This window comes from Mandrillus leucophaeus, unplaced genomic scaffold, assembly GCF_000951045.1.
Source record: "Mandrillus leucophaeus isolate KB7577 unplaced genomic scaffold, Mleu.le_1.0 Scaffold6, whole genome shotgun sequence".
Taxonomy (NCBI): Eukaryota; Metazoa; Chordata; class Mammalia; order Primates; family Cercopithecidae; genus Mandrillus; species Mandrillus leucophaeus.
In genome coordinates, this window is record NW_012106474.1 from 9,040,017 (window position 1) to 9,067,584 (window position 27,568).

Consider the following 27,568-nt stretch of genomic DNA (forward strand, 5'->3'; position numbering starts at 1 on the left):
TTTTGCCTTTTCAGACTGTCAGGGGTTAGTGAGCCTTACTTACTGACAAGCTCAGGTTACCGGGAGAACTGGGAGGGCAGAAATGTTCTGAGGATTGGGGGCAGTTGACATTCTTTCAAAAAGTCTACCAACGATGCTCAACAGGTTTAGGCTTCAGGACTGCACACATCTGTGCGTGATTCACAGCATCTGTAGCTGATATGCAGTGAGCACCAACATGTGCCAGGAATTAAACCGAGCACTTCACCTATGTTAACTCACTGAGGCTTCCCTCACCAAATGTCTATTGAGAGTGCACGTATTACATACCCATCACTATTTTAGGAATTGGAAAGACGGAAATGAATGAGGTAAGGACAGTACCAACCTCTTGGGGTTTACAAAATCGTATGGAAGAAGATATTAAACAAGAATGACAAATGTGACAATTACACATAAGAAGGACAGGGTGTTTAAGCAGACAGTCAAGTCCCTCGCCTAGTCTAGGGTTAAGGGAAGGCTCCCAGATGCAGGAACAAACCCCAGGGCTGAGGAGATGTCATTTACAGGAAGAGTTTCCAGGAGAGGAAGCAGCACGCTAGAGACTAGCTTCCCAGGAAGGAGTTCTTTCGCTGCAGGGGCTGCTCCAGCTTGGATGCATGAGATTCCCCTGGGGGATTGAAGACCTGAGATAGTAGAAAGATACCCTGACTGGATGTGTCACTGGGTGTGTGTCTTTCTTGGGATCGTTTGGAAGTGCTGGGAAGGAGTATGGAGGTGCATACGAAAGGTGGGTGAGGCTGTAGTGACTTTTCCCAAGCTCAAGAATCCCTGGGTCCCACCTTGCCTTATCAACCAAACAGAATCAGATGTTTGAGATCCTGGGTTTCTTTCTTTTCTCTTTATTCATCTCTCCCTCCCATCCCACTCCTTAAAAAGGACTCAGCCACATCTAGCTAAATGTCTTATAAACTGCTTAGTGAGGAAAGATTAGACACAGAACAGAACCACATGGGTGTGTTGTTTGCATTTTTGTATATATTAAAAGAAATGTATGACTGAGCACATACAGTCCTCACTCCATTTTGTAGGTTTTGTTTTTGTGTTTTCAAGAAAGCTGCTCTGTTGACACTATGAAGTCATAAGTAGGAGAGCCTATAGAAGGTAACAAAGCAATAACTACCTGAATGTGGTAATTGCCGAAAAGGTTTTGGTGACCGTTGTGGTCACTGGATGCTGGCTTATCCCAGTGTTGTTCTTTCAGTGTGTGCCCGACGAAGGTTGCAATAAAACAGCCTGGGTATGCTGATCTACTGCTAATGTGAGAGAAGAATTTTGCCCTGTAGAACACACTGCTATCAAGGAGTAAATTTATGTATATATACATGCACACACACACGTATGTATATATGAGATATATGAGTAACACTAACATTAAATTTTTAATAGGTTTATGTCTGTATCTATGCCTAATTGATCATTTGGGTATGCATTAATAATCTCTCTCACAATGGATAATGATATTAACTATTAGGAAATAGATTAGATATTAGCTATTAGGAAACCCTAACTGAATTAACATGGCTGTGATAAACGTTATTGGATTGACAATGACCAAGAAGTAAAATGCCTGAACTGTTACGTGTAATGGCATCTAAAATGGAGCTCTAAGTCCTCCTAAATGGACAGGTAATGGCTCTAAAACTTCTGCAGTGGCTGTGAAACAAAGCCAGGATATGCACTATTTAAAAGCCTCTTAACTTCATCCAACAGGGATTTCTTACACTGCCCACTTTCTCTTCAGTTCCTCTATTTCTCTTCTTCATTCTCAGAGAATTAAGATACACCATGCAGTCGGAAGTCTTTTTGTTCTTACTGTCACAGTGGAATTAAAGTAAAAAGATTTTTTTTTTTGGAAACAAAGTTCTTTTCCTTTGAAAAAGTATGCTAACAGGTATAAAGAGAATATGATTTTGTAGCTTGAAAGAGAAGAGATGTGTTTATTCTTGTGTTGATGGGCCTGAAAGCTATTGTCAAGACATAAGTGAGGACTTTGAACTCAAGATTTAAGGTTTTGAAAAGGTTCTAACGTGAGGAGTCTACTGACATTATAGATCAACAAATGGAACCTTTCTATTCAGAAAATTGGATTTCTATTGTACTGCCTACTGGCTTTAAGTATAATAAACAAGATAGAGGCTTCAGATATCGAGAAATTGCTGAAGAATAAGGAAAAAATAATTTAAAGTCAATGGTGGTAAAAGTTATTTATTTTAAATGGGTATATGCTACATGTATAATTTTCTCAGGCATAAAATCCACTATTTTATGATTTTTTGGCAAAGTGAGGACTTTTTCTACTATTAGATATCACTTGCTACTGTGGTATCAGGAAAAAAGGAAACATTTCTGCTTCTTCTTTTAAAACCAGAAACACCCAACAAAAGGCAAAAGCAAACAAAATTCTAAAAAATATTTTTGACATATGCTTTAAATGTTAACAGCCTTAATATACAAACGGCTATCACAACCCAATAGAGGATTGAATCTTCCAATAAAAAAATGGGCAAGGCACATAAACAGACAATGCACAAATTAATACATAAAAATGAACATTTACTATTCTAGAATGTTCAACTTGTGAAACCCAGAAAATTTGAGACAAGTCTCAGTGGATTTAGGAAGTTTATTTTGCCAAGGCTGAGGACGCGCCCGTGACACAGCCTCAGGACGTCCTGACGACATGTGCCAAGGTGGTCGGGACACAGCTTGGTTTTATACATTTTAGGGAGACATGAGACATCAATCAATATATGTAAGAAGCACATTGGTTCGGTCTGGAAACGTGGGACAATTGAAAGCAAAAGCAGGAAGACTGAAAGCGGAAGCGCGGAGGGAGCTTCCAGGTCACAGAGAGGTGAGACACGAAGCTTCAGATTAGCCTCTCCGAAGGAGGCAAATCCGATCTGCATCTATCTCAGTGAGCAGAGGGGTGACTTTGATAGAATGGGAGGCAGGTTTGCCCTAAGCGGTTTCCAGCTCGACTTTTCCTGAGTGATTTTGGGGGCCCAAGATATTTTTCCTTTCACAAACTTGATTGGTAATTTAACAAAACACGACTGTAATTTTTAAGATCATGTGAACACAAAGTTGTTGAAAATTTAACACTGTCAGTGTGGAAACAGGTTTGAGGAAAGAGGTGCCCTCATAGACACCATGTTGTAAACGATTCCAACCTTTCTACAGAGCAGTTTGGTAATAAACCTAAAAGCCATACAAATGCATACAACCGCTAACCCAGCAGTTTCACTTCCGGGTTGTTAGTCCAAGGATTTAGGCAAATGTGCCCAAAGCATTGTAGGAAAGAATGCTAAGTCCAGTATTATCGATAATCAGAAACAATCTAAATGTTCCAAGAACAATGAATTGTTTAAGTAAACTATAGTATATCCGCACAATGAAAAATTATAAAATTATTAGTCATCCGATAGAAAAAATAGCTTCAAATAGGAAAATGTTTAAGATACACGTGAGTAAAGAAGAAGATTATAAAGCATATTTGCACTCTGACTTCATTTTATAAAATAGGATGTAAACCGAATAAATACTAGAAACTTGTGTACTGAGATGCTAACAGAAGGAAATATCTTTTCCGCAGGCATATGTAGGCACAAGATTTTGTTCCACTAAAAGATAAGCACTTTTAAAAACTGCTTTCTAAAAAATTATCAATATACTCTGCATACTTTTCTTTTGTTATTACATATTATTCTTCATGATTGTAACTTTGTGTTTTAATATATCAGAATTCAATCCCTTTCTCATTGTTCTTTCTCAATATTCTCCTGATTATTTTTAACCCTTTATTTTTTGAGACAAACTTTAAGATAATTAGGTGAAATTGAAAATGTGCTTGGCCCTTTGGTAAAATTAGAGAATAATTTGGCAGACAATTGCCATCTTTACTACTGAATCTTTCCATTAGGAACATGATATCTCTTCAATTTTCTTGTCTGTAAGTTCCCTGGAAATGTTTTACAATATTTTTTCACATAGATCCTGCATAATTTTGTTAGATATACTCAAAGAAATTCTGTATTTTGTTGTTATTTGTGTAAAATTATTTAATCCCAACATTCTTTCTAAAGGTTATTGATAATATACACATAAAAGTATATGACTTTTGTATACTTACTTTGTTAACGGGCTTATTTAATTCCCTTACTGGATCTAATTGTTTTTGAGTGAATTAAATTGGATTTTATATGTAATGATATTACCAAAAATATTGTTAAATTTGTGTTTGCTTTCTAATATTTATCTCTCCTTTTTTGGTCATGTGACAGAGGCTAGAATTTCTAAAAGAAAATATAGGATTATAGTGCTGAGAGCAGGCATGTTAGTTTTTTCTTATCATTCTTATGTATTTTAGAATCTTATTTATTTAGTGGGTAAAATATACATAACACAAAATACAGCATTTACTCCCCCTACTTTTTTTTTCTGAGACAGGGTTTACTCTGTCACCCTACCTGGAGTGCAGTGGTGTGATCACAGCTCACTGTAGCCTAATCCACCTGGGCTTAAGTGATCCTGTCACCTCAGCCTCCTGAGCAGCTGGAACTACAGGCACGCACCACCACGCCTGGCTAATTTTTTAATATTTGTAGAGCTCGGGTCTCATTATGTTGCCCAAGCTAGTCTCGAACTTCTGGGTTCAAGTGATCTGCCCTCCTTGGCCTTCTAAAGTGTTGGGATTTACAGGCATGAGCCACCATGCCTTTTAACCTTTTTAAAGTGTACAATGTAGTGGCATTAATTACATTTACAATGTTGTGCAAATCTCACCATTATCTTTTTCCAAAAATTTGTCATCACCCACAACACTGTAGCCATTAAGCAAAGATTCCCCATGCCCCTGCTCTAGTCCCTGATAATCTACTTTTCGTCTTTATGAATTTGTCTATTATAGCATCTTATAGAATTTTATTATTTTTTCTGAAGTTAAAATATTTAATATTTGATGTTTTGGGCCCATTATAGCATTAGTTGAATTAGGTTACAATGGATATAAATTTTGCTAGTTCAGGAGTGCTAACCATATAATTTTCTATTTTATAGAGTAGAATGAATTCAAAATATATTTTCAAACCAAATTTAGATTTCAAAATGGTAGAAATTTTTCTCCTTACATAACAGAGCTCAATTGCTATATAAGTAAATATGACACAGCCTGATTTATCATATTCCTAGGCAATTAAAGTATGATCGATTTAGATCAGCTATTATGGACATGCAGTAAGCCTATAATAAGGATTACATTTTTTTTCTTTAATTCATTGTTTTCAAGTTTCTCCTACTTGAAGTAAATGTCATACAAAAAATATTGATTTTTCTCTCAACACATATGGAATATGTAAAATATATAAATACCATAGCATGCCATTTAAGTACCTTTATGCAAAACTCAGATTTTCCATCAAAGTTTTGCCATTACAAGTGGCTGACTCTTTTTCAGTTTTTCAATAGACCAAATATATTCTTTCATGACTGTGGAATATAATTTAGTATTTGGTGAAAGTGTTTGGCCATTCTCTCCATGACATACTTTGTTTTAAATGTAGATACATGATTAATGCTATTTGTTTGAGTAAATGAAAGTATTCAGTTACCAAAATGGTCTCCATCACGCAGTCCCTAGCATGATCTATTTGAGACTCCTCATATTCCAGACACAGAGAATGAAACCTGAAGCATCATGTCATCCAACATACTCCTTTTTAGCCTTGTTGCCCAGGTTGGGCCTGCACTTGCTTACACACGTATGAGCACGTCTCACAGCAACTGAGAGCAAACCAATCAACACCATGGCACTGTCAGAGGAGGGGCAGGTTTGTGTCTTTGGAGCACCTTGCTCCTCTGTACCTAAATTGCTGTCTCAGTTCATCTGCAAAGATTGGGGTGAAAACTGAAAGGGTGACCAAAGGAAGGAGTTAGCACCATTTTCAGAGTAAAAACCAAGACAATGCTGCATTATGTACCACTACTTCTAAGAATGACTGCTACATCTCTTCTGGTTGAGAGAAGGTGTCTACATTTCCACAGGGTTCAGACAGTAGAGGTAGTGGAGTGTAAAGGAAGATACAATGCGCACAGGCTCTTCACAAAAGAAGACAAGAGATGTGCACAAAATACAAGATGGGCAAACAGACCAATTTCCAAGAAGGAGTTTGAAAACTACACACTGCTAAACCTGACATCAATAACTGGTGTGATTCTAGGACTGATTATTTAAGCTGGTGATTCGGGAGCTCCTAGGAAAATAGTAGTTGTTACCAGGAGTCAGAGTGAGCTCTCTGGAATAAGGCCAGCCAAGCTAACCTCACGTATTCTAATACGCTTCCTCATAAAGGAGATCATAAATAAACTGTATCAGCAAAGCATCTGGCAAGGCCTCTATGGTTTTCCTTGTAGGGAAGATACAGGAATGGTTGAAAAATTAGGCTTTTTCTTTCTTTCTTTCTTTTTTTTGTTTTAAACTCTGTGAACAATTGTATCCAAGTAATATGCACTAATGATTTGCTACCAGCCTAATAGCCCTGAGTGGGATACCTCATGTATCTATATTTGGCTGAGTCCAGTTTCCATCTAAAGTTTTTACTGTAACTTGGATAAATGTTATAGAATTCAAATCTATCAATTTTTTTGATGACCCCAATTTAGAAGTCTGCAGAGATATGACCATGAAGGAAAACCAAGGATATAAAAATAATGTATTCTTATTGCCACCTTGATTTGGCACCATGCTAAATGTTCTATTTGTATAATCTCATTACTCCTTACAATGTCCCTGGGCAATCAGTTTTCTAATGCCCTGGGACAGTTAAAAGAATTAGGTGGCCTGAGCCCACACAGCTGGTTAGTAGCAAGCTGGGATCCAGTCTGCACTCAGCATGCTTAGGCTCCTCACCCTCCCGGCATACCCACAGGCATGGGATACTGGTGTACAGCAGACTTCGTGTGTGCTGGCGAGAAATGTTCAAAGCTGTACAGCAAACATAGAATCTAGCATGGACTTTGAGCAGGCAGTCGAGACACCTGCTGTGTCCTGTGCTTTGGTGGCTTAAGGAATAAGCCACTACTAATAGTGATGGAGTGGGGTTCCATGGCACCTTCTGAAGAGCAAGGGGGCCCTGCAGTAGTGCTATTTCTGACTACAGCTCAGCCCCCACATGGAAGGAGAAGTGAAGATTCTCAGTCTGAGGCTCTAGCCCGGGTGACTAAAAAGTGTTGCCATAATTTAGGCAGAGAATGATGATGATAATGATAACGATGACATGATAACATTTATAACCTTATGTATTAGCTCATTGAATCACTGAAATAGCCCAATAAATTGGATGTCATTATCCGCCCCCGACTTTTTGTTTTGAGACAAAGTTTCGCTCTTGTTGCCCAGACTGGAGCGCAGTGGCTCGATCTCAGCTCACTGCAACCTCTGCCTCCCAGGTTCAAGCGATTGTCCTGCCTCAGTCTCCCGAGTAGCTGGGATTACAGGCGCCCGCCACTATGCCTGGCTAATTTTTGTATATTTTTAGTAGAGACGGGGTTTCACCATGTTGATCAGGCTGGTTTCAAACTTCTGACCTCAGGCGATCCACCCGCCTCGGCCCCCCAAAGTGCTGGGATTACAGGCGTGAGCCACCGCACCCAGCTGTATTGCCCCAATGTTATAAGTTAGGCCCCTGAGTCTCCAGGTAGTTAACTTGTATGATAGCAGTTATGCAGGAGAGTCAGAATTTTGATTAGGTAGTCTGACTTCAGAGCTTTTGCCCCTCAACATCACATTACGCTAGAAGAGTGATAGAATTGGTTTGTTCATTTATTTATTTGAGAGTGGAAAAGGGACAGTAAATGCATTTAGCCGGTTCTGTCTTTTAACGTACTGTGCCTTGCTGGCAGGGACAGCTAAGCTGTCCATTCCCTCCATCTCTGCCGCCTCCATCGTGGGTGCTGGATCACCCTTCCTCATTCCCCTGTTCATACAGGGCGAGGCCTGATGTTGATTCCTTCCTCTGGCGAGTGACCAGGCGAACTTTACTGTCTAAGACAATTTGAAACCACTTTCTTTCTGTATCTGGTAGCCAAAAAAATCCTAAGTCAGACACCTCTTTTCAATATTTTTTAAACAGATTAGACTTGTTTTTCCAAAACTAAAAAACATTACTTTTAAAATAATTATGATCACATTCAGAATAAGTTACTTGGAAAATGTCAAAATAAGTAAAATTTTCAGATCATGAGTAAAGGGTAATGCATTGCAAGTGTACTTGCTCCTTTCTTAGTAAATAGAAGTCTCAGAGTAATTTTTGTATTGTGATACGGATTCTCATATTTCATTCTTACTTGGTGGTGTTTTTCCCCACTGGGTGTTCCTTAACAGAGTATTTTGCTTGGTAAAATGTTCTCGCTCAGGTTTCTTCCACTGTGTCTGTGCACGCCTGCCCTTTACTGCCAGATGAGCTCACCTTGTTAGAGCTCTCCTAATGAAGCCACCGTGTTATGGTCCGTCAATTTGTAAATCAGTGATATTTCCATAATTCTTTGCAACCAGGGTCACCTCTCCTCCCAGTAGGCCATTTCACAAAAGTATGTTGCTGCTCATAATAGAATCACATGAGGGAATGTAGATGAATCAACAGAAACGTACTCTCACCACTTAAATAATTCTTCTGATAAATGGAAAGCACTATATCATTATACCCTTCATTTGTTGTTTCATATGAGAGAGTCTTACACGACAGTTTTTACAGAATATATAGTACAGTGGCAGGCCCAAATGGCCACTTCATACTTTTGATTATGGCACCTATACAGATTTCAGTATAGACAGCAGTTATGTACCTTATTATATTAATCTTGCAAATATTTTGATGCATCTCTTGTGTACTAGCCAGGACATTAGATGCTGTGGGGATATATTAATTTCTAACATTATGTTCTAAGTGACATAAGAGAGGAGCTATAAAGTTATGTTGGGGAGGGAAGGCAGACTGGAGATAGGATGGGAGTTGAGGGTAGGGAGTAGAGAGGAGAATCAGAAGTGGCGTTACAGAACAATTCATATTGGAGCTGGGCTTCGAAGGTCACTTAATGTTTAGGCATCTGGGGATGTGAGAATGGGCATTCTGAAAAGTGAGCAAAGACACAGAATTAGAAAAGTGCAAGGCAAGTTCTACTACACGGTCGGTTTGGCTAGAGCGCAGGGTGTATGAAGGGAAATAGTAAGAAATAAAGTCAAAAACATAATTTTCAGCCAGACAGTGGGAATCCTTCAAAGTCATGCCAAAGAATTTCAAGTAGGCCAACTATGGAGGGGAGTCTGCCCTTGAAATTTGGAAGTGCACTTGATAAGGTTTGTGAGTTGAAAGCTTTTTCCCTAAGAGCTAAGGTGTATGGCCTGGGGCAGCAGAAAGCAGGTAAACTGACTTGGAGAGAGAGTTCTGGGCTGGAAGAGCAGGTAGAAAATTGAAAGCGGGGATCTTGGATGGGAGGGCCTTGCAGAGGGTGTAAGCAGGTAAGCTCTGCCTTAGCTGACCTCTAAGAATTACACACATGGGGAGATTCCCAGTCATCCCAGATGGTGAGCAAAAGCTGGAAGATGAAAAAACTGAAAATGAAAGAACTTCAGCTGTTGTCCACCAGAGGGGAGACAAGGTTTGCAGTCTGTGTCCGATTAATTGTCTGCCAGAATTAGAATCAACACTCTTCAGAGGAACATAACAGAATCCAGGGGCTCTAAAATGTATTCATAATGCCCTTACAGGATTGCACATTGTGGCCCTGTTAAGGCTGGGGTGGGCCCTAGACTATGTCTGGCCAATGAATAGTGAGTAGAAGTGATATGTGCCCCTTCCAGGGTGGACCTTCTGAGCTCTTGTTTCCTGTGGTACTGAACCAGTAACAACTATCAGGCTGGGTCCCTAAGCAATGACAATTAACAGAACTTTGCTGCTAACCTGCAACAGACAGGTTGCACAGGTCAGAAATCTATATTTTTAATGTTTTAAGTAATTTATTGTTTTAAGTCCCTAAGATTTTTGGGATTGGTTGTTATTGAAGTGTAACCTAGTTTATTCTGATTGATAAAATTCCCTGTATCAGATTAAGGGAATTCCTTTCTATTCTCAGTTTGTTTTAAAAACATGAATGAATGTTAAATGTTATCAAATGTTTTTTCACCATTTATTAATCATTTTTTAATTCATTAATGTTGTAAGTTCGCTTGATTGATTTTTCTAGTGTTAAGCCAGTCTTATACTCCTGAAATAAAACCAACTTTGTCATGAGGTATTATCATTTTTTATGTATTGATGGATTCTATTTGTTATATTGTTTAACAAATTTTCATTGATGTTCGTGAGTGAGATTGTCCTGGAAGTTTCCTTTCTTATAATATCCATGAATATTGGTATCAAGGTTATGCTAGCTTTATGAAATGAGTTGAAGTAGTGTGTATTCTCCAGTTTTATTGTCTGGAAAAATTTGTACAAAATGATAATTATTTTTTTCTGTAGCCATTTGGTACAACTAACCAGTGAAGAAGCTATGAGAGCCTTGAGTTATTGTTGTGTGGGGGATTTTAATTACTGACTTAATTTCTTCTTTTGTTATATTAGTGTTTGTATTTTAACTTATTTTCTATTTTTCGGTGTCAGTTTTGGTAAGTTATATTTTCCACCTTGATCATTTCATGAAAAATTCAAAGTTTTAGGGATGAGTTGTTCTTAATATCCTATCATAATGTTTTGAATGTCTGTAGGATTTGTGTGACATTTCCTTTTTTTATTTCTGATATTGGTTATTTCTGTCTTCTCTCATTTTAAATTTATTTATATATATACTTTTTGAGACAGGGTCTCACTCTGTGACCCAGGTTGGAGTGCAGTGCCCAATCATAGCTCACTGTAACATTGAACTCCTGGGCTCATGCGATCCTCCCACTTCAGCCTCCCACTGTAGTAGCTGGGACTACAGGCAGCATCACCACATCTGGCTAATTCATTTTTTTATTCTAAGTTTGCCAAATATTTATCAATGTTATTAGTAATTTCAAGGAACCAATCAACATTTGGTTTTTGGTTCCTTTAATTGTATGGTGTTTTCTGTATGTATTTTAATTTATTTTTGCTTTTATTTTTTGTAGGTACATAGTAGGTGCATATATTTATGGGTTACAATATGTATTTTGTTACAGACCTGCAATGTGTAATAATCACATCAGGGTAAATGAGGTATTCATCACTTCCAGCATTTATTCTTTGCGTTACTAATAATCCAATTATGCTCTTTTAGTTATTTAGAAATGAATGATTAAATCGTTTTCAACTATAGTCACCCTGTTTTGCTAGCAAATACTAGGCTGTACTATTTCTAACCATTCTTTGTACCTTCTAACCATCCCCACTTACTCCCCTCGCATCTGGTAACCATCCTTTTACTCTCTATCTCCATGAGTTAAATTGTTTTAATTTTAAGCACCCAAAAATAAGTAGGAACATGTGAAGTTTGTCTTTTTGCACCTGGCTTATTTCACTTTACATAATGACCTCCAGTTCCATCTATGTTGTTGCAAATGACAGGATCTCATTCTTTTTTATGACTAAGTAGCCCTCCATTGTGTATATGCACCATATTTTTCTTACCCATTCATCTGTTGATGGATACATAGGTTGCTTCCAAGTCCTCGTTATTGTGAATAGTGCTGCAATAAACATGGGAGTGCAGATATTTATTTGATATACTGATTTCCTTTCTTTTGAGTATATACCTAGGAGCAGGCTTGCTGGATTGCATGGTAGCTCTCTTCTAGTTTTTTTGAGGAACCTCAAATTGTCTTCCATAGTGGGTGTACTAATGTACATTCTCACCAACAGCATATGAGGGTTGCCTTTACCTCACCAACATTTGTTATTGCCCCTGTTTTGGATAAAAGCCATTTCAAATGCGATAAGATATCTCATTGTAGTTTTGATTTGCATTTATCTAATGATCAGTTATGTCGAGCACCTTTCCGTATGCCTATTCGCCATTTGTATGTCTTCTTTTGAGAAATGTCTAGTCAGATCTTTTGCTTATTTTAAAATTGGATTATTAGATTTTTTTCGTATACAGTTGTTTGAGCTCCTTATATATTCTAGCTGTTAATCCCTTGTCGGATGGATAGTGTGCAATTATTTTCTCCCATTCTGTGGGATGTCTCTTCACTTTGTTGATTGTTTCCTTTGCTGTGTAAAAGGTTTATCACTTGATGCGATCCCATTTGTCCATTTTTGCTTTGGTTGCCTGTGCTTGTAGGGTATTGTTCAAGAAGTTTTTGCCCAGACCAATGTTCTGGAGATTTTCTCCAATGTTTTCTTGTAGTAGTTTCTTAGTTTGAGGTCTTAGATTTAAGTTTTTAATCTATTTTGATTTGATTTTTGTATATAGTGAGAAATGGGGGTCTAGTTTCACTCTTGCGCATATGGATATTCAGGTTTCCCAGTATAATTTATTGAAGAGATTTTCTTTTCCTAGTGTATGTTCTTGGCACCTTTGTAAAAAATAAGTTCACTGTAGATATATGGACTTATTTCTGGCTTCTCTCTTCTCTGTTCTATTCCACTGGTCTGTGCTTCTGTTTTTTATGCCATACAGCATGCTGTGTGGTTACTGTAGCACAATTTGAAGTCAGATAATGTGATTCCTCCAGTTTTATTCTTTTTGCTTAGGATAGCTTTGGCAGTTCTGCGTCTTTTGTGGTTCCATATAAAATTTAAAAATTTTTTTCTATTTCTGTGAAGAATGTCATCGGCATTTTTATAGAGATTGCATTGAATCTGTAGATTGCTTTGGCTAGTATGGACATTTTAACAACATCGATTTTTCCAATTCATGAACATAAAATATCTTTCCATTTTTTGGTGTCCTCTTCAATTTCTTGCATCAATGTTTTTAGTTTTTATTGTAGAGATCTTTCATTTCTTTGGTTAAGTTAATTCTTAGGTACTTAGTTTTATCTGTGGCTATTGTAAATGGGACTTCTTCTTAAAAGTTTTCAGTTTGTTCACTGTTGGCATATAGAAATGCTAATGTTTGTTTGTTGATTTCGTATCCTGCTACTTTGCTGAATTTGTTTATTAGGTCTAGTAGTTTTTTGGTGGAGTCTAGGTTTTTCAAAATATAAGATGATATTATCTGCAAACAAGGATAATTTGACTTCTTCTTTTCCCATTTGGATCCCCTTTATCTCTTTCTCTTGTCTGATTGCCCTAGTTAAGACTTCCAGTACTACATTAAATAACAGTGGTGAAAGTGGGTACTCTGTCTTGTTTCTGATCTTAGGACGAAAGGCTTTCAGTTTTTCTCCATTCAGTGTGATACTAGCTGTGAGTCTGTCATACATGGCTTTTATTATGTTGAGGTATATTCCTTTGATAGCCAGTTTTTTGAGGGGTTTTCATCATGAAGGGATGTTAAACATTTGTTTTTATTTTTCAGCACAAATTGAAAGGATCATATGCTTTTTGTCCTTCATTCATATGTTGATGATGTTGACATGTTGTATAACATTGATTGCTTTGCATATATTATAACATCCTTGCATCCCTGGGATGAATCTCACTTGGTCATTTGGAATGATCTTTTTAATGTGTTGTTGAATTCAGTTAGCTAGTATTTTGCTGAGGATTTTCCATCAATATTTGTTAGTGATATTAGCCTGTGTTTTCTTTCTTTCTTTTTTTTTTTTTAGTGTGTCTTTGTCTAGTTTTGGTATCAGGATAATACTGTCCTTGTAGAATGAGCTTGGAAGTATTCTCTTCTCCTCTATCTTTTTGGGAATAGTTTGAATAGGATTGGTATTCTTCTTTAAATGTCTAGTAGAATTCAAGAGTGAAGCCATTGAGTCCTGGGATTTTCTTTGCTAGGAGACTTTTTATTATGCTTTGTCTATGTTACTTGTTATTGGTCTATTTGGGTTTTGGATTTCTTTATGGCTCAACCTAGGTTGGTTTTTATGTGTTTACGAATTTATCAATTTCTTCTAGGTTTTCCAATTTATTGGCATATAGTTGCTTATAGTACCCACTAATGATCCTTTTGAATTTCAGAGGTATCAGTTGTAATGTTTCCTTTTTTATCTCTGATTTTATTTATTTGGGTCTTTCTTTTTTTCTAACTTAGATCTGGTCTTTATTATTTCTTTTCTCCTATTAATTTTGGGTTTGGTTTACTCTTACTTTTCTAGTTCTTTAAGATGCATTGTTAGGTTATTTAATTGAAGCTTTTCTTCTTTGATGTAGCCACTTACAGCTATACATTTCCCTCTTAGTCATGTTTTTGCTGTATCTCATAGGTTCTGGTATGTTGTGTATCCATTATCATTTGTTTCAAGAAAATGTTCAATTTCCTTCTTAATTTCTTTAGTGATCCATAGGTCATTCAGGAGCATATTGTTTACTTTCCATGCATTTGTATAATTTCCAAAGTTCCTCTTACTGATTTCTAGTTTTAGTCCGTTGTAGTTCAAGAAGATGCTTGATATTATTTGAATTGTTTTGAATGTTTTAAGAGTTGTTTTGTGACCTAACATATGGTCTATCCTTGAGAATGATTCATATGCTGAGGAAAAGAATGTATACTCCGAAGCCATTGGATGAAATGCTCTGTAAATATCTACTAGATTCAGTTGGTCTATAGTGCAGATTAAGTCAATGTTTCTTTGTTAATTTTCTGTCTGGAAGATCTGTCCAATGCAGAAAGTGGGGTGTTGAAGTGTCCATATTGTACTGTAATCTGTCTCTCTCTTTAGCTCTAATAATATTTGCTTTACATATCTGGGTGCTCCAGTGTTGGACGCTTAAATATTTACAATTGTTATATCCTCTTGCTGAATTGACCCCTTTATCATTATATAGTTACCTTCTTTGTCTCTTCTTACAGTTTATAACTTGAAATCTATTTTGTCCGATATAGGTATAGCAACTTCTGCTCTTTTATGGTTTCCATTGGCTTGAAATACCTTTTTCTGTTTCTTTATTTTCAGTCTATGTGTGTCTTCATAGGTGAAGTGTGTTTTCTGTAGGCAACAGATCATTGGGTCTTGTGGGGTTTTTTTTGTTTGTTTGTTTTTTAATCCATCCAGCCACTCTGTGTCTTTCTTTTTTTTTTTTTTTTTTCCTGAGACAGAGTCTTCACTCTGTTGCCCAGGCTAGAATGCAGTGGCATGATTTCGGCTCATTGCAAGCTCTACCTCCTGGGTTCACGCCATTCTCCTGCCTCAGCCTCCCAAGTAGCTGGGACTACAGGCACCCATGACCACGCCTGGCTAATTTTTTTGTTGAAGTATTCCCTCTATCATTTCTTGTAGTACAGGTCTGGTGTTGATGAAATCCCTCAGCTTCTGTTTTTCTGGGAAAGTCTTTATTTCTCACTCATGTTTGAAGGATAATTTTGCTAGATATATTCCAGGTTAAAAGTTTTTTCCTTCAACACTGTAAGTATGTTATGGCTTGTAAGATTTCTACTGAATAATCTACCACCAGATGTATTAGGGCTCCATTGAATGTTATTTGTTTATTTTCTCTTGCTGCTTTTAGGATCCTTTCTTTATCCTTAACCTTTGGGAGTTTAATTATTAAATGTCTTGAGGTAGTCTTCTTTGGCTTAAATATGATTGGTGTTTTATAGCCTTCTTGTACTTGGATATTAATATCTTTCTCTAGATTTGGGGAGTTCTCCGTTATTATCCCTTTGCATAAACTTTCTACCCCATCTCTTTCTCTACCTTCTTTTTAAGGCCAATAACTCTTAGATTTTCTCCTTTGGGGCTATTTTCTAGATCCTGTAAGTGTGCTTCATTATTTTACATTCTCTTTTCTTTTGTCTCTTCTGACTATGTGTTTTCCAGTATCTTGTCTTCAAGCTCACCAATTCTTTCTTCAACATGATCAATTCTGATATTAAAAGATTCTGATGCATTCTTCAGTATGTCATTGCATTTTTCAACTCCAAAATTTCTGCTTGGTTCTTTTTATTTTGATCTCTTTGTTAAATTTATCTAATAGAATCCTAAATTTCTTCTCTGTGTCATCTTGAATATCTTTGAATTTCCTCAACACAGTTATTTTGAATTCCTTGTCTGAAAAATCACATATCTCTATTTCTGCAGGATTGGTACCTGGTATCTAACCTAGGGTTTTTTTTTTTTTTGGTGAGGTCATGTTTTCCTGGATGGTCTTGATCCTTGATGTGTGGGCATTGAAAAGTTAGGTATTGTGGTCTTCACAGTCTGGGCTTATTTGTACCTATCCTGCTTTGGAAGGCTTTTCAGATATTTGAAAAGACTTGAGTATTGTTGTCTAAGCTGTATCTGCATTGGGGGCACTGCAAGCCCAGTAATGCTGAGATTCTTGCAGACTCATAGAGGTACTGCCTTGTTGGTCAATTAGTGAGTCTGATTCCAGGCTATGCTCTTAGCCAGTATATTTCCTGTTGATCTATAAGCAGGAAAAAGAAAGTCTGAAATGCTAGCAAAGGGAAAATTTACTTTTACTGAATAAGTCAAAAAAATAGTAAGTCAGGAAGCCAAAAAGAGACTGCTAGATACCCCCCACCCCAAACAAAGAAAAGCCCTACAAATCTATAATAAATATTCACAGAGAGATAAGAGAATAAACATAAAAGAATCAAATAGTATAGAAAAGGAACTATCAGAGGAAAGGAAAGTTAAAATAACTAAAGTGAAATATTCACAATTTTGGAAGATGGAGTCAAGGACATTTCCCAGGAAATAGAACTAAGAGACAGAATAGGAAAATACGACAGAAAGACAAAGAACTAAGAGAATCCACTGGGAGGCGTTATAGATGACTGGCTGGAATTACATCAGAAAACCAAGAGAAGTCAGAGAGAAGATACTGTTAAAGAAGTAACACATAAAAAGTTTTTAGTGCAGAAAGACATAGGTCTCTAAATTGAAATTTCCTAGGAAAATTGATTAAAAAACCCACAAAGTATATCCACATAAAATTTCATATCACCAGAGATAAAGATTCAAAAATGTTCCGAGATTGGAGACCAATAGGTCACAGGCAAATGACTAAAAATTCAGATGCATCAAGATTTTCAAAGCAACACAAGACTCTGGAGGCGATGGAGACATGACCTCCCTGTTATGAATGAAAAGTGTTTTCAACAAAGCAAACTCATAATCAAGTTTGACGATAGAATTTTCAGATATGCAAGAACTAAAAAATATACCTTTCATATGCTTCCAGGAAATTACTAGAAGATGTGCACTGTAACAATGATGAGGAAAACAAGACAAAGAGCTAAGGAAAGAGGTTGAACTTAAAAGAGGAGTAACAGGAAGTGTCAGGCCAAGATAACATGTGGTCCAGACTGGAGCAGATGGATGGATGGAGGGTGGAGGAGTGAATGTCTCCAGAAAGGGAAATAAAATTAATTTCCGATGAAATCAGATAAATCTGGGTTATTTAATGTTCTGAACATTTGGAAAATAATATTCTTTTGATAGACTTTGTAATACTTGAAGAAAATTAGGAAGTATATAAAAATCAAGCAGGCAAAATGAGAGGCAATTACCAATGCTGAGAAAAACAAGTTGTATAAGAAAAGTAATCATAGCAGATGTGGGACTTGCAGTGAACAGTATTTATGTGATCATAAATTAGGGGGGAAAAAGGTATGTTTGTGGAGGGGAGTTAAATTCTAACCAATATGAAGTGACTGGCAGTCCCTGCTAAAACCAGTCTTTCAAAGGAGTTTCCAAATCAAGACTTTTTCCCTGTGACTAGTGAATTATTTCTCCCAATCCTTTGTGGAAACAATAGATTATTTGGTTTTCCTTTTGTCCTCTTGTTGTATTTTTATTATTTTAAAAGTTACCTTGGCTGTCTTTAAAAAAAGATTGCCTTACTGAAAGTGTTTTTTCTTTCACTTATACCTCATATGACATACCATCTATTTTAATCCATTAATGGTTACACTTAAGGCCTAAAATCTTAAAGTTGTGTTTCTCTAATCATGCACATTATGAACAATGCAGCATCTCCTGATCCCACATACAAGGGAGATAATTATCGTTCATCTCTTCCCCTCCCACTCATGTCCCACACCTGGCTCTTGTGTCCAGGACTCTTTGGTAGGGCCTGGGGCATCCAAGCATCCCCTGTGCCCTGGCAGGCCTTGCCTCAGCCCGGTGCATCAGCATCGACCATGGGCTCGTTAGAAATGCAGCATCTCAGGTCCGTTTGCATCTACTGATCTGGAGCCTGCATTTTACAAGGTCCGCAGATGCACACTGAAGGCTTGGAAGCAGTGCTTTAGAGGGCAGGCTGTTCACTTGGGGTTAGTAAAGACCCTAGATCTTAAAGTCAAAGGTCAGGCAGTGGAGGAAGGACAGGCCTTTTTAGCTCTCAGTCAAGAAGTCTACCTTCCTTCCAGGGGTGAAAATGATGAGTAGCAGCAGCTGATTCTTTCTCAAATGTGATGTCATAGTTTGCAGTACACAGAGGGCCATGACTATTAAATTTTTATTGTGAATATTTTAATCATTATAAATTGATCCCCTTTATACACTTGAAAACTCTTTACATTGAATTTTACTTTTCTAAAATTAAAATCACTACTGCTCTCTTTTTTATTTATTCCAGTATATCTTTGAACACATTTAAGTATTATTTTGTGTTTTAGAGCATTTACGTACGGATTTTGTTTTTTCAGTTTTAAAGATAATTTTCGTAGCTAATCTATTATTGGATGTTACATTCTTCATCCTATTTTGTGCTTTTGGTTCTTAGCCCTTCCTTGCTGTCTACTCAGCTTTTGTCCTTTTGATAGACAGACTCTGTTTATTTACCTCTATCTTCTGCATTGACTTTGAGGGTTTAGACTCCAGTTTTCCTGGAATTTTAAAGAGTCATTACTGCAAAATTATGATTCAACACTTCATGTGGCTTTGAAACTCTTCTCCATCCACTATTTAGACATAACTCTAGGTTTAGAGCTGACTGCTTTTCACACTACACTGTCCTCACTTGGGGACTCTCACTGTGCTTTATTTGCTGTGAGCTGGAGCACATCCCCAGTCACCTTCTGGATGAAGGACAGAGGGGTACTGCAGTCACTGCGTCCACAGTGTTTTTATTCACATGACCGGGGTAAAATCATGCCCAAGATGTTTCTCCCCCAATTCTCTAAAAAGTGCTCTGTTGTCTGGAATTTACTCTTGAAAAAATCTTAGCCTCAGTTAGTATTATTTCTTGGTGTACAGCTCTTTCCCCTTTCCAGACGTTTGAAGGATTTTTCTTTATGTTATAATTTAAACTTTTTGGCAAATTGTGCGTCCACCTGAGTCTGTTTTCACTGATGCTCTTTAGATTGCCGCGAGTATTTTCTACCCGCATAATGAGAGATAATTTTCCCTCCCAGAACATCCTTTGCATCACCTCTGCCATTATGGTTGCTGTTGCTGTTGCTCTGATAGTTCCTCTTGGGAACACATAACTTTTAACTCTTTTGCGTCCTATGTCCTCCAACTTAATATCTTTTCTGGCCTTATTTTTATACACTTGTCTTTTCTGAGAGAGCTCCTTGAGGTTGCATTTATAATTGATCTTGTGCAGTTGATTATTCTCTATACTTCTATGGAGATTTTAGTTCTACTGCGGCATTTTCAGTTTGCCTTGTCCTGTTCAAAATGGACTTCTGTTTATTTGAGTCTAATCTCCTCTTCTGGATTTCTGCTTCTGTTTCTCAGAGGCCACGTCTTCCTGAATCCTGAGGATGTCGAACAAGTTTCTACAAGTTTCTTCTGGTTCTTATGCCAAATGCTATTGAGGTATTCTTTTCCTCTGATTGTGCACGATACTTGCTTCCCTGTGTGCAGAGATTTTTCCCATGGCCCCCTGGGGCTGCAGTGTTGATAATGTTCTCGCTTTCATTGAGGAGAGAGATTCTCAGACAGACTTTGCCGGTTGCTCTTGGCCCCTCTGTGCCCTCTTGACCGCTATTTTGGAAGAATCCCCTTCTGAATTTCGTATGTGGAGATTTCAGACACTGCCTCCTGGTATTGCTCTGACAGATTGAGAAGGATTTATCTTTTCCTTACTGGATGGGGTAAATGTGAATCTGCAATCCCCGATCCAGACAATTAAGAGGGCTGCTGTTTTCTCATCCTCCCCTGCGAGGTTTTGCTGCTGCTCCCAGCAATCAATGCTCCATCATCAACCCTGAGCACTTTATGTCAGTATGATTTTGGAGTTTCTGACCCCAACTAACTCAAGATGGAAATCAGAAAGGTGGGAGGGACAAGGGAGCAGCAGTAGTTGTACCAGAAAACAACATCAGTGAAACAGGTATCCGAGACCCACCGTATGGGTTATTCCAGAACTGGGGGTTTGAACCAAGCAGCAGTAGGAGAAAAAAATGGTGAATTCTTGTTTGTTATCGTATTAGAAAGCCCAGAGCCACTAAATGTGTCAGTTTCTCATTTCAGTATTATCAGCCTTCTAATTTGTTGAAATCAACCCAGGTTCCAGAAATACAAGGGCGGCTAATCCTAGCTCACTGCCTCACAGTGAGTTTATACATTTTGCTTTGTTTTCATAGATATTAGTTAGAATTTAAAAAAAAAAAAAAACCTTCTAGTCCGCTTGCTGGTAATGGTGAGGTTAATTTTTGCCCCTGGATAGAGTCAAAATTATACTGGGTATGGTGTGAAAATAAAATACACAGAGATGTTATACATTATGTCAATTACGTACATCAACCCATTTCTAGATCAACTAGCCTGCTTCTGGAATTCCCCCTGAAAGATTTTCTTTATGCACATATTATTTTTCACACTGTGCTGGAACTGTGCATGACCTTACATAAGAAATCAGCATTTCTTCCTAAGAAAAGTCTGGCTTTTAGTGACATAACCAGATTGAGAAGGAAGGAGCAGTTAGACTCAGAATCAGTATCGAGTAGCAGAAGCACTGAAAGCCACACAGTGGCATCAACCAAGATAAATTGTCATTGCTTCCAGAACCCTAAATCATCAAATTCATATCTAGTTAATTTTCCCTGACAAATCGTGTTTACTGAGCTCTTGATAACGTTTTCACTTATCAGCAGATGACCTCTAGCATGTGTGTACTGTAAATTTAGTCACCTCACTCCTCTCTTAACTCATTTATGTATCTTCAAAATACAGATCAAACAGAGTTGAAAATCACTTCACCTTGGCCTGCAAAACTCCAGTGTGGTTTGCTTTAATTGCAGACAGCATAATCAAAATATTACTCAGCAATTCCTTTTCTGCCTGTCAGTGTCTTCCAGTGGGCTCTGAGGGAGAGACCCTGAGAAGGCAGTGATCCCAATATGAAGCACTAATTAAATAAATAAAGAAAAAAAAGAATATATGTCCGAATATTGCTGCTATTCTGCCAGAGGAAAAGAACACATGGTTCCTGTGGAGAATATTCTGAGCCTTTCTTGTTTATCAGAGAAAACTACATACCATCCTTTAGAAATGTAGCAGTTCAAGTAGAATTTAATGAACTCAAAAATGTGACCCATCTGAGAGAAGAAACTACTTTTGGAAAAGGTTTTAATGTGGCTCAGGACACAACACCCTCCCTGACAGCCTTTAAAGAGCCTCCCTTCCTGTAGCTGTGGATGAGGGAAGCAAGCTGATATTTAATAAGTTCCTTTTCAGGGTCTCTTTTCTCTCCGTGTTACTTTTACATCAGGTAGCACCGTCCTTTGGTTTGGTTTCACTCTGTCTGTCTTGGTGGAAATGTGGTGTGGTCAGTTACAGATCTCTACAGAGACCTCAAAGATCTGAGGGAGAATTTCAGAGTTGATTGATGCAAGCAGTAAGAGCAGAACTGTGGAAAGCTAGCATTTTGATCATGATACATTTGAATGAATGGCAGGTGACCATGGATAAGATTAAATAATCCAGATTCTGGGAGATGACCCTATGTTGAGCTAGTTTGTTCTTGTTCTGATGAAACCACGTGGGAAGAGCTCACCTGAGCCGGTGGAGGTGGGGTTCCTCAACCTAGACTAGCTAAGCGTCCTGTCAATCATTTTGGGAAGCTGTCCATCCTGGAGTGGAAGATGAGGTGGAACTTGGGGTGGGGGGAGCAGGGGCCCCTCATCTCTCGAAGCCATGGGCAGTTGGGCCTGGATCCAGGGGGTAAAAGTGCCTGGAGCAGCTCTGACTGAGAAAAAGGTAGGGTCTCCCTCACCTGCAGAATGAGTGTTCAGAGGAGGCACTTATTGTCTGCTTTTAATTAATAGTAGCAATAGCAGCAGTAGCAATGCGGGACAGGTGGGCAATTCTGGGGTTGGGGAGGGGGTGTGCTGGTGAGTGTTAGAGGGGTCAGGCCTGCCACCTTGACTTGAGGAGAGGCCATCCTCTTCCTGAGCTTGTACCAGTGGATGCCAGGCATGCCCATCACGGTAGCTCTATTGGCAGCAAGGTAAGAATGGACACAGAGCGTTCTGGAGCCCTGGAAGGCTGTCTCCTGGGATAACCTCAGGTGCTTTAGACAACTAGTCCAAGGGGCCATGCAACTATGTGAGTAAGGTGCATGCAGAAAGGAAGGACAATCTCATTTCACAGACAGACAAAGCCAATCACAGGGCTACCACAGAGTCACCACCTTACCTATTGTAGATTAAAAGTTTCAGGTATTTAAAAACATGCTTCTTTTCACCTATGCAGCTGGGCTTTCCTTCCTTGAAATTATGAATCCGACTACCTCAAATGTACTCAACATAACTGTGTTTACAATTTAAAAATTAGAGATGCCACTTAGGAAAAAAAGACTTGGAAGTTAGCAGCAGCAGGTAAAGACCTCTGGATGCATAAGTTAATGCTTATGTCATTACCATGAGACATTGTAAATTAGCACAAGCCCCATGGAATTTGGTTTTTTATGTGGCTAAGCCATAGTGAAATACTGATGATGGGATATATTTTTGGAGATTTGGGTTGTCTGGCCTCCTAAGTCAATTTATGAAAATTCCTGCAAAACCTGGGGACCACCTCAGTCTGTTGTGTTTTATTGCTTAATTAGCAAGTTGTCAAAAAGCAACACCGTATAAACTGAGTGATGCTTTTTCACCTGTTCACTTACTTTTTATCGGGATAATGAGCTGTGGAAGGACAGGTAGGATCTTGTTCCCACCGTGTTCCAGCATGTCGTGGATTCCTTGCCGAGCAAAAAACTCATAGGGAAATGTCATTTCACAAAGCCCATCAAAAAACAGAGGCAGATAATGATGGTAATCCAGCTTCTCAATTTCTACCTGAAAGCAGAGAGAGAAGAAACGCCATGTGAAAACAGCATTCGGGCAGAGCAAGGCAGACGAGCTGTGTAGCTGTCACCCACTCCTGAGGGGCACGCTCTTAGAACTTCAGGAAGACTTTCTTAACCCATCCACCCAACGACCTGAAGTATGTCACGGTGTCCTGAATCAATTAGCAATGAGGTTAAAGTCATGGAACTTTAGATCTTAACAGTCAAATCTCCCATCCACATATAATACACGTTGAGAGCATATTAACAATTTGCTGCCTTTTTGTTAATTTGTTACCAATTGGCTCAAGTATGATATTGAACAGGATTCAAGAAGCCTCTGGAATGTTTGCTGAAAAGATCCACATAAAAATAAAATGAAAGAAATAAAACAGCTGAAAAAGATTGGTGCCCAAGGTTCTAAGAAGAAAGCTACAGAAGTGCACATTCATACGTTCCTAGGAGGCATGCCTTCTTTGGGGCAAACAGGAGAGTGGGAGGTCAAACCTGATTCCTGGCTTGTTCACTGGAGCCTGGATGACAAGTAGAACATTCAGGCCATCAGGAAGAAATGGAGAGGACAAAGAGTGGGCTGAACCTGGGACCACTGTCACCTCAAAGTCAAAATGTCCCAATCTCCCTTCGCCTGCTTCTTCTGGGAGCAGAGACAAATCTCTTTCCCACATCTCCATCCATCACCCTCAGTGTCCCTCCATGTTCCCCTGTCCGGACCTTGGCAATAGCATCCAGCAGCACCAGGGACTGGGAACTAAAATTCTGGGGTTGAGAAAAGAGATTGTGAGTTGGGAATCATCTACCTGTAGAAGATTCGGTCTTGCTCGAGCCCTCCACCGTCTAGGGTACCTGTGGCCTGAGCTACTGCCAGCAAGGTGTCAGAGCTGAAGGTGAGAGTGTACATGGAAAGGAGCCCACAGACTCAGACTGCAGGTGTAACACATGTACACAGAGCAAGGGATGGGGCCTTCCCAGCAAGAGGTGGTAATTTCCTTGGTTTTTAAATCCTTATGAATGCACCCAGCTTCTAGTTACCATCTTCTAATCAAGTGAGGAGCCCATCGAGACCTTTGAGAAACTCCCTTTTACACTAGTAGGAGATTAACAATTTTTTTCATTGATAAATTACACGTATATATATTCCCTATGTAGACACAAATTATACATATATTTATTCCCTTTATATATTCCATACATTATATATATATTAATATATATTTATGGGATAAAAAGAGATATTCCGATTTTGTAACCAAAAATTGTAATACCACTTAGCGGGAGATTTTTGTACCTTCTAGCTCTCTCTCAGCATTCTAGAGTTTCACGCCACATGCCTGCCTACCCCTGGATGTGGGTAACTGGTAACGAACCCGTCATGTTCCTGAGTGTTTACTGTGGGTTGGGGTGAATCAAATTTCCTACAGGTCCCCAAGCAGGAAGGGCAAGGAAGTAAGCAGGTAAGAGGTGACGTCCAGGTCCTCTGTTGGAACTGGAGCATAGAAAACAAATCCCTAATGTAGGTTTATACAGACATCAGTTTTACTTTATTTTCCTTTTATATTTATAAAATTTACTTTATTCAGCATACATTTATGGAATATATATTTTTCTCAGAGATTTATGTGCATTTGGAAATGTTTTAAAACATTATTTTGTACAATTTGAAATAATTATGTTTTTCTTAGGTCCTAAAGGCCCAACGTTGTCATGGATAATTTTACCTTGTATACTAATTTCACAATAAAAATGTCATCTATACTATATTTTTAAAACATTTTGGTATGTTTTGCTAATTCTTTTAGCTTATTGTCACACTTTTACAAGTGTTTCTTGTAAGTACAAAATTAAATTTTGTATTTTATTATGGCCTAAGATGGTTGTATTTTAATGCATTAAGTCATTTACATTTATGGCCTCATTTAACTTCGGTCATCTTATTTTTTGGTCTCCAGTTGTTGTTTTCTATTTACTTTTTTCTTTGTATTTTGTAGTTTTGTTATGTACACTATGTTCTATTTACTTTTTTGTAATGACTTTAAAGCTAAGACATCCTGTTCAAACATTTTATTGCAGCTATCTTAAACATTTCCACACTTATGTTTATCTTAGCGAGAGATAAATAAAGTTAAAAGTCTTCTACTAAGACTGTTGACATGTCTATTTTTTCCTTGGAATTCTATTTTTTCTTTATATGTTTTGGGGCAACAATACTAATATCAACAACAGCAACAATAATAACACCAATGTTTGTGATGCCAGACACTGTTGTGAACACTGTGCTAGTTCATTTGATCCTCAAGCAACTGGAAGACGTAGGCATTATTAATATCCTAATTTTCAATATGAGCAAACTGAAGCAGAGATTTAATAACTTGCCTAAGGTCTGCAGCTAGTCAGTGCTGGAGTTCGGTTTCAAGCCCAAACAGTCTGGCTTTACGACATGGCACTGCCTGTCAGGCTTTGTTGTTTGGTACATTGAGGTTCAGCATTATTATAACCTCCTGGTGAATTGTTCAATCTACCTTTATGTTCTTATCCTCTTTATCATTATTGATGCAGTTTGTCTGAGTCTAATATAATATTGTTATTGCTATAACTGGTTAATTCATCACATCTTTTCTATCCTTTTGCTTTCTTCTTTCCTCTGACATTAGATTTTAAGTGTCTCTCTGAAGTAACTTACAGATTTGTTTTTCCCACTTTTCTTTTTTATAATGTGCTTTCAAACAACAAATACTGAGTACCTGCATAATTCCTCTTCTCAACATTTTGAAAAACAAAAGTTATGAGAAAAGAGAAAAAAGAAGGAGCAATTGAAAGACAAAAGTCAAATGAAAGATTGAGTGAGTGAGAGAGATTGAGAAAGAACAAAATTATCTTTACATCTTCATATCCTCCAATATCACTGACCACAGCAGTTCTTTCCTACAAAAAATTATCTTCTCATTAGTTCTTTTTTTTAACTTTTTTTTTTTTTTTGAGATGGAGTTTTGCTCTTGCTGCCCAGGCTGGAGTACAATGGTGCAATCTCGGCTCACTGCAACCTCCGCCTTCCGGGTTCAAGCGATTCTCCTGCCTCAGCCTCCTGAGCAGCTGAGATTACAGATACGCCACCACACCCAGTTAATTTCGTATTTTTTTAAGCAGAGATTTTTAAAATTATTATTAGAGATCACCTGGCCTCAGGTGATCCACCCACCTCGGCCTTCCAAAGTGATGGGATTACAGGCATGAGCCACCACAGCCAGTCTTCATTAGTTCTTTTTATGACCTGTTTGCACATTATTTGGAAATATCTGTTGTCATTGCAAATATGTTGCCTTAAATTAGAACAACAGGTGGGGATCCACCACCTCGTCTCACTGCCACCAGAAACACAGATATGGCTTTTGTTCGACTGACTCTGGAACTGCGTGAGGAGCTGCTGGATTCTATGGTGCCCAACAGGCAGCTCTCACCTAACGGACTAAGAGCTGCAGGGCTTGTGGATGGCGGTTCCAAGGTGAATGTACATAATCCTGCTTGGAAGGCTGCCACTCTGATTGATGAAGAGTCAAGGAAATTCTTTTTCTTTTGAGCTGTTCATAGCTTAGAGGTTGGGTAAAGTACAATTTTGTGAGCAAAATTTACCCTTCTCTCTACCTGAGTTACCCTAAATTTAGAAACCATTTATGAGTATTTTTATCTGATAGCAATAGAGTTATTTGCATAAGTTCAGTAGGAATCTGTTTTCTTCTCTAACAGGGCATAATTGGAGACACTGGTTATTTTACCAAGGCATTGACCGGAATGGCATATTTTCAGAATTGACCAGACTGAAGAATGGAGGTTGACTTTATATAGTCTTTCTAGGAAAGACTGGTTGAGTACCTTGTCTAAATGATTCTCTTACAAGGTTCCTGACCTGTGGTAAGTAAAGAATGTCATTTACTAACAGGCTTGGGAACCTTAAGTTATTTTGGGACCTCAAGAAGAGAGGAATTTGTACAGGTATTATAAGCACAGTCTGATGGTGAATCCTTGGCTTGCCTCCTAGCCTTGAGGCTTTTAAAAAGCAGAATCCACAATTTCTCATAAAAGTTCCAGCAAAGTCAACTTAAAAAGAGCCTACCAGTCTGAATAACATATTGAGACTCTGTCTCTACAAAAAATAAAAAATTAACCAGAGTGGTGGCACATACCTGTGGTCCCAGTTACTTGGGGGGCTGAGATGG

The 27,568-nt window shown here is 38.1% G+C and overlaps 1 protein-coding gene across 2 annotated transcripts in view; it reads right to left on the reverse strand.

Moving 5' to 3' along the window:
- The window catches only part of PACRG (PARK2 co-regulated), a 605,305-nt gene that overhangs the window by 237,759 nt on the left and 339,978 nt on the right, over window positions 1–27,568 (reverse strand). For both annotated transcript variants that reach the window (XM_011999645.1, XM_011999644.1), the window contains exon 3: window positions 23,178–23,349. In XM_011999645.1, coding sequence (XP_011855035.1) covers window positions 23,178–23,349 — 172 coding nt within the window. The remainder of the gene's footprint in view (window positions 1–23,177; window positions 23,350–27,568) is intronic.